Consider the following 8,115-nt stretch of genomic DNA (forward strand, 5'->3'; position numbering starts at 1 on the left):
CATGTGTTCCCATAAGCCATTTTCTAAACGTGAATACGAGTTCTTGACAGTGTAGTTCACTAAGGAATGTTTTGATAAGGTGCTGCCGGTGTGTGGAGGAAGTTGTTAAGTTACATTCTCATCATACTGTCGTAGCGCATCACACCCTCCCTCGCGATATCTCCACACAGCAGGCAGCTCGAGCGCAGGATGTGTTGAACGAAGGCGGGTTTCTGACGAACAAACTCCAATAAGCGAAGAGATCGATGTTTTCTCCATCAATCTGGAAATTTGAGAGCACAGTAATCTTAACAGGTTGTGTTTTATCAGCAGCATTTGAGGAATGCCAGTGCTGTTGTCAAAATAACGTTATTTTGAGTAATTGTGCGCAATTGCATATAGGCAGCATCAAGGGTTACTTCAATCAATCAAACCTGGGACTTGGTCCTTGATCAGAGGAGCTCACCTGCTCAGGTAAGAGAGAGTACATGGCATGCATTTCTTTGTCATATAATCTTACAAGACTGCATACGTAATGTATAGTTTTATCAATATTTGCAGATACATGTCTGATTATTATAATTCCCCACTTTATGGTGTATTTCTTTTTTTCTGACCAATGTCACTTGGGAACTTTTTTATTCAATATTACATGGTTGTTGACATAATTTAACTGAAAAAAAGGTAGGCCGATTTATATACAGAGATAAAAGTTGTGATGCAAAAGGCAGGTTGACCTTTATTGTTATGAATCTTGCCCTGGAGGCAAAACTTAGCGTTTCCTCTAGATTGGCCAACATTGTCTATATTGTAAAAACATTAACTTTTTGGTCTTAAATTGAGGTTAGGGTTAGGCATTAGGGTTAGCACTGTGGTTAAGTTTAAGGTTAGGTTTAAAATCAGATTTCATGACTTTGTGTCTGCTCCAGCGACACACTAAAATATAATGGTTCTAAATAGACCCAGATAAGGGTTATTTGAATTGTAACCATAACGGAACCCTTTTTGGTGCTGTAGTTACAACCCTATTTGGACCCCTTTTATATAGGACCCCTTTTAATGGTTCTTTACAGAACCTTTATGGAGAATGGTTCTATAAAGAACCGTTAAAAAAGGATCTATATAGCACCGGGAAAAAAGGCTCCAGCTGTGGTTACAACCCTAATTGGGGCTATTAGAACCCTTTTTAATGTTTCTTTCTAGATGCTTTCTGGAGAACGGTTCCATAAATAACCTTTTTCAATCTAAAAGGTTCTTTGTAGATCCTTTTGAAGAACCATACAGGGTTCTTAATTCTGGTCAGCCACATTATACTGTTAAAATGCTATAGGTGTTATTAATGAGTTAATTGACAAGTTGAATCAAGTGAGCTACCTCTGGAACAGCTGGGGGGTCCCTGAGGAGAGAATTGAGACCCACTGACTGATTTAGTCAACCATTTTCAATTGACAGGCCATACATGACTCATTCACAAGACACCATCACTGGCCATAAATAATATGCAATGGCATAACACAACACATTAGATAAACTGGAATGATAAACATTCTCACTCACGGTTGTACAAAAAGAGCTGTGCGCAAACCACACCCCAAAATATTCTAATGAGCCGGTCCCCAACATATTAATTATCACTAAAAGAGCAAAGAACCTTTTTGTGAACTGTAAAGAGCCATTGAAGAATTCAAAGGTTTTTTTGAGCCATTATGGTTCCACATAGAGCCATTACCCTTCCCAAAGAACCCTTGAGGAACCCTCATTTTTAGAGCGCAGTGACCGCTTTGCAGAGCTGCCTCCAGTACATGAGTCATCTCAATAAATGCCAAACTGCATAAAAAGGATGTAGTGAACAGCCTGTAATGTGCTGACATTAATAAGCATTGATTTACTTTGAACCTTTGTGTAATGACAAGCAGACATTGTTTGCAAATAACAGATAAAGACCAATAAAAGATGACATTTCAGTCAGGTTTTGAATAGCTTATCCTGCCCATTATTTTATGTTGATACATGCACAGATGAAGGCGATTTCTCAACATGTGTTCGATGAATCAAATAAGATCACCTTGATACTTATTGAATTATTATTGAATTATCATCCCGGCAGAGTGGAAAACAAAATGACAAATGAATGTTAGGTTATAACCCGGTGAGATGATCTGTGAATTCCTATGGATGCTACAATAGCCACTCAAGTCAGTAAATAAAACAAAAATGGAGAGAGTAAGCCCAAGTTCAAAAACCTCTCTATCGCCGTATCAAACTTAAAAACACGTATCTTTGTCTTTGGAAGAGTGGGGATAGAGTGCCTTCTGAAACCACGCAATGCACCTCATCAAACTTTTGACAATATTTCGGCAGCCTCTTTCGGCGCTATGCAAGTGAAACAGGCCTCTGTTTCAGGCAGCGCGCCAGAGCAGTTCTTCCACTGTCGGGAGAAATGGTAATGTATGTTAAAATATGTTAATTGTAAAGGTTGCTTGGCCACACCCACCGCGGGAAGCACAATCATGGGCTCGGATTCTTTGGTGGACTTCTGTGAGAGGTCACTGTTATGCCAGCCGACTAAACTCAACTCCACGATTCACGATGGAGTTGAGCGGTGACTAGTGTGGGCGACTGGAGTTCGAACGTCACATAAAATAAAGCTTTTAAAATCAAAATCGATGGATTTCCACACCCAAAGAATAAGCCGCGTTTACAAAGAACAATGTCATGGAGTTGTTTAGTCGGCTACTGTTATGCCTGAATTGAACCCAAAACCAACGAGGAAGTCTGCTGCAGTGTTGAGAGCGGTTGAATGAAAACAATCGGTATGCCAAGCAAAGCTCTTAACCGTCCATGCCAGACGACTTTTAATTTCTATTCAGTTTGACTGACCATAAGTTCAGTGTCTGAACTGTGCATTATAATGTTATATCCATATCCCTTAATTATGGACGTACACAAGCCATAACTCAGCAATCACATACTGTATGGGTAGCCTAGCCTACAGATGATGCATGGACTTGTTAGGCAAAATATGAATGTTCTCTACCTTCCAACCATTGTACTCTACTATGTTCCCACAGGATCTAAGTTGAGTCAGCGATGGCAGGACATTCAGGTAGCCCCCAGGTAGTTCTAAAGACAGAGGAACAGTCCAATAGAGTCATCTTCACCTACTTCCAGGGTGACATCGGTAGCATGGTGGACCAACACTTCAACCGTGCCCTCAGCAAGGCCAGTAAGACCAAGGCCCCCAGCGGGAAGGGCAAAAAGAGCCGCAAGGCTGTCAAATCTGGTGAGCAGACTGATACCTAACTATGCAATGAAGGTTGGAATTAAGATTGGAGTGATTGATTGAGTGATTGGCCAATACACTTGGAGTCCAGTGCAATTAGGAAATAAACTTTATATAATATATACATTTTATATATATAATTATGTACATATACATAATATATATATATATTATTGTGGCTGAATGGAAGCAATTCCCCGCAGCAATGTTCCAGCGTCTAGTGGAAAGCCTTCCCAGAAGAGTGGAGGCTGTTATAGCAGCAAAGGTGGAACCAACTTCATATTAATGCCCATGATTTTGTAATGAGATGTTTGACAAGCAGGTGTCCACATACTTTTGGCCATATAGTGTACATTGATCTAAATCAGGCTTGAATTATGAATGCAGGTACTATCAGTCTGACAATGATTTTGATGTGATATGAAGGCTAAGGGCTTCATGTTTCTAGAACCATATCGCAATTGAGAATCGATTCAGGTTTAGATGGAGTAATGGGCTGTTTTGGCTGCCAGAGCCAGTATACAGTGCATTCGGAAAGTATTCAGACCCTTTGACTTTTTCCACGTTTTGTTGTAAAATTGATTACATTGTTTTTTTCCCTCATCAATCTACACACAATACCACATAATGCACTATATATATATATATATATATATATATTATATTGTATATTGTTGATATGTTGAAATGATGCAGGTAATGTTATTTTATAGACTTAGATTTTATCTGCTAATTTCAGCTTGTCTATCCCCCCAAAAAATATATTAAAAAAGGCATTTCATTTTTTGCAATGAACTTTGTATGCTATCATCATGATGCTGTGTGCACCAAACAAGAAAACGTGTGTTCACTGACATGTGAAATGTACAAGATGAACACATTTCTAGACTCTTTGTGGATGTATTTTTCTCTATCCACATCTGTTTCAGAGTCTGACTCAACATCTTGCCAGTGGGTTGTTCCAACCCCATCTTGGTCTGAAGACCATTTTCCCCCTGTGTCTGGTCGACTTCATCTGAGCAGCACCAATGAGTCTCTTTCCAGCCACCGCCTGGCTCTCAGCTCCCCAGATGAGAGCACCAACCCATTGGCCTTCGCTCCTAGGCAACATGGTGGTATGGGCCTGCCTGCCATGGCCTATCCTCACTCCATGTCCCATGAGGGCCTGGGGGTCACTGGACAGCCTTACACCAACTCCCTGCTCAATCTCCTCCATAGTGACCGGTCAGAGGTGGCTGCAGGCGTGGCCTCGGGCTCCAAACCAGAGCTCCTCCCTAGCTGGATGGGTCAACCTGCCTTCAGAGACCCCATGAACCCTGACTCAGGTATGGCTGCCTCTACCCAGATCCTTTATCACTATGCATGTGCAGGGAGAGGGAGACTTCTTTCTTTCACATAGATTAGATAGTGAACTGACAAATAACTCTGTAATTCCATATCCTTTGGATTTTGTAAAGATTAGGGAGGTTTTATAGTATCTATGCTCCAGTGTTTTTTTTTTAAACTTAATTTATTTTGGTGGTTTGCTTGGTTTTCGAAAGGTCTCTTTTGAGTTAGTCAACACCTATTCTACCCTCTTTTGGGAATAGGTCTGCAGAAAAGGGAACTCTATTGGTATTAAATGAAACATGACCGCGCAGGGAAGAGAGGAGTCTGCAACATGTGCATGCTGTGTTCACTCCTCTGGTTATCAGACAGGCCTCCTCCACAGCCACTAGAAGAAGGAACTGCCGGTAACTCTCCGCTCTGTTCCTCTTCAAAGGATGACTTCAGTTCCTCGCAATGCAACAGCTGGAACTGCCTCTTAGAAACAAATCACTTACTGACTAACCAGTTTGCAAACCGGATCATAATTCACATCAAAGACCAAGGTGACAACCACTGCTAGTCGCCAGTATGCTGCCTACAACTCAATAACTTTTATACACAAGGACAGCGAGAGAGGGAGGGAGCGGGAGAAGGGGAGTGTTTTGCATGTGTAAGAAAAACCGTGTTATGTCAAAAGTAGCCTGTATCGACTGTGGAGAAAATTTACAATGTTTTTTAAGATTATTTTATTGAAATGTTGGTGTTTAGGAATATCTGTTTCCTCTGATGTGTGGACTTCTAAAGGAGGGGGTTTTGATGTGATTTGCAGTTGTGATATGGAAACAGAAACTGTTTTCATTTTTTTGCACGTAGCAAATTAATGAAATGCAGTTGATATCCTAATAAATGATTGCCAAAGTAACCATGAAAATGAAAGATGTTTATGAAGAGGTTTTTGTTATTCAGAGATTTCTGATGAGAATACCAAGTAGACGATCTGTAGGAATTGACACAAACCTCTTTTACTGTAATAATTGAGTTGTGATTCGTGATTAAACATTCAAAAAATAATCTGTTCCATCTTAAAAGTAGACTCAGTGAAATGACATTGCCACGAGCAGCATCGCATATTTTGAGATGAGCAAGATGCAAGACTTTGCTCCCACACAGTCACACACAGTATCTCTGCATGGGTTCACTTCACCCTGTTAGAGCGTGGTAGCCACAGGACCAAAACGGGAGAAGTTGAGCCTTGCTGTTTACTTTCTGCATCTACGTCATATCGCTGAGTCTACCTTTAATGAAGTGGAAATACATGATGAACTGGATCAGTTGAGATATCTCTCGCCTGGCAAGTGCACATAGTTTACATTACTTTCACAGGAACAGACCTCAAGCCATTTAGAACAAGTGTGACAATACTGCCATCCTGTGGCTGAAAATAAGAAGAGGAAAAAGGTGCCAAATGTATTTCATTTTCAAACTGAAATAAATACTAGACTACTAAATATGGTCATGTTTTTGCATTCATTTTTTTATGTTCATTATGTGTATTTACATTTACACTTCAGTAATTTAGCAGATGCTCTTATCCAGAACAACATACAGTTAATGCATTCATCTTAAGATAGATGGGTGGGACAACCACATATCACAGGCATAGTAAGTACACTTTTCCTCAATAAAGTAGCTAACAGCAAAGTCAGAACTAGAAAGGGGGGGGGTCGAGGTGAGGAGGGGGATTATTTAAGATACTCTTTGAAGAGGTCCCTACCTCTTTCAGGTGCTTTTGGAAGATGGGCAAGGACTCTGCTGTCCTAGCTTCAGGGGGAAGCTGGTTCCACCATTGGGGTGACAGGACAGAGAAGAGCTTGGGTACGTGGTGCAGACACTGATCCTCTCCACGTCACCTGGTAGGAGCGGCTTGCCAGGTATGATGCAATCAAAGAGTGTGCGAAGCCTGAGACACCCAGCCCTGTAGGGTGGAGAGGAGGATCTGATGGTTCATGGTGTCAAAGGCAGAGGATAGATCTAGGAGGATGAGAGAGAGTCAGCTTTGGCAGTGCAGAGAGCCTCCGTGACACAGAGAAGAGCAGTCTCGGTTGAGTGATATGTCTTGAAGCCTGATTGGTTAGAGTCAAGAAGATCGTTCTGAGAGAGATAGCGAGAGAGTTGGTCAGAGACAGCACACTCAAGTGTTCTGGAAAGAAAAGAAAGAAAGGATACAGGTTTATAGTTTTTGACGTCAGTTAGTTGAGTGTTAGTTTCTTGAGGAGGGGAGCGACTCGGGCCATTTTAAAGTCAAGAGGGGACGCAGCCAGTGGTCAAGGATGAGTTGATCGGGGAAATGTGGATTGGGAGAAGATCTCCAGAGATGGTCTGGAGAAGGGATTAGAGGATGGGGTCAAGCGGGCAGGTTGTCAGGCGACCAGACCTCACTAGTCGCATGATTTCTTCTGGAAAGAGAGGAGAGACAGAGGTCAAGGCGTAGGGTAGTTCTGTGTGAGTGGGATCAGTGGACTCAGTAGGCTGAGTGAATGAGGAGCGGATGTCGTCAACCTTCTTTTCAAAGTGGTTGACAAAGGCAGAGAGGGAGGAGTGAGGGGGGGGGGGATGAAGGAGCGGGGAAAAGGTGGGAAAGAGTTTCCTAGGGTTAGAGGCAGAAGCTTCAAATGTACAGTGCCTTGCGAAAGTATTCGGCCCCCTTGAACTTTGTGACCTTTTGCCACATTTCAGGCTTCAAACATAAAGATATAAAACTGTATTTTTTTGTGAAGAATCAACCACAAGTGGGACACAATCATGAAGTGGAACGACATTTATTGGATATTTCAAACTTTTTAACAAAGTAAAAACTGAAAAATTGGGCGTGCAAAATTATTCAGCCCCCTTAAGTTAATACTTTGTAGCGCCACCTTTTGCTGCGATTACAGCTGTAAGTCGCTTGGGGTATGTCTCTATCAGTTTTGCACATCGAGAGACTGAAATTTTTTTCCCTTGCAAAACAGCTCGAGCTCAGTGAGGTTGGATGGAGAGCATTTGTGAACAGCAGTTTTCAGTTCTTTCCACAGATTCTCGATTGGATTCAGGTCTGGACTTTGACTTGGCCATTCTAACACCTGGATATGTTTATTTTTGAACCATTCCATTGTAGATTTTGCTTTATGTTTTGGATCATTGTCTTGTTGGAAGACAAATCTCCGTCCCAGTTTCAGGTCTTTTGCAGACTCCATCAGGTTTTCTTCCAGAATGGTCCTGTATTTGGCTCCATCCATCTTCCCATCAATTTTAACCATCTTCCCTGTCCCTGCTAAAGAAAAGCAGGCCCAAACCATGATGCTGCCACCACCATGTTTGACAGTGGGGATGATGTGTTCAGCTGTGTTGCTTTTACGCCAAACATAACGTTTTGCATTGTTGCCAAAAAGTTCAATTTTGGTTTCATCTGACCAGAGCACCTTCTTCCACATGTTTGGTGTGTCTCCCAGGTGGCTTGTGGCAAACTTTAACCAACACTTTTTATGGATATCTTTAAGAAATGGCTT

General features: G+C 41.7%; 1 protein-coding gene across 2 annotated transcripts; it reads left to right on the top strand.

Moving 5' to 3' along the window:
* The first annotated feature begins 194 nt into the window (after nucleotides 1–194).
* LOC110488744 (transcription cofactor vestigial-like protein 2) lies at nucleotides 195–6,065 on the top strand. 2 transcript variants are annotated; one of them, XM_021561081.2, is made up of 4 exons: nucleotides 195–453; nucleotides 3,051–3,262; nucleotides 4,192–4,587; nucleotides 4,852–6,065. In XM_021561081.2, exons 2-4 carry the CDS (start codon nucleotides 3,070–3,072, stop codon nucleotides 4,881–4,883), a joined length of 621 nt encoding a protein of 206 aa, XP_021416756.2. In that variant the 5' UTR covers nucleotides 195–453; nucleotides 3,051–3,069; the 3' UTR covers nucleotides 4,884–6,065. The 2 variants fall into 2 exon arrangements, with proteins under 2 accessions (XP_021416756.2, XP_036798783.1); XM_036942888.1 differs by lacking the exon at nucleotides 195–453 and adding an exon at nucleotides 2,483–2,792.
* The last annotated feature ends 2,050 nt before the right edge of the window (nucleotides 6,066–8,115 follow it).

Source organism: Oncorhynchus mykiss, chromosome 14 (genome assembly GCF_013265735.2).
Source record: "Oncorhynchus mykiss isolate Arlee chromosome 14, USDA_OmykA_1.1, whole genome shotgun sequence".
In the NCBI taxonomy this organism is placed as follows: Eukaryota; Metazoa; Chordata; class Actinopteri; order Salmoniformes; family Salmonidae; genus Oncorhynchus; species Oncorhynchus mykiss.

Coding starts and splice junctions, on each gene's coding strand:
- LOC110488744 (XM_021561081.2), top strand. CDS start 3,070: ATGGCAGGACATTCAGGTAGCCCCCAGGTAGTTCTAAAGACAGAGGAA. Junction 3,263..4,191: donor CCGCAAGGCTGTCAAATCTG/GTGAGCAGACTG, acceptor CATCTGTTTCAG/AGTCTGACTCAACATCTTGC. Junction 4,588..4,851: donor CCCCATGAACCCTGACTCAG/GTATGGCTGCCT, acceptor TTTTGGGAATAG/GTCTGCAGAAAAGGGAACTC.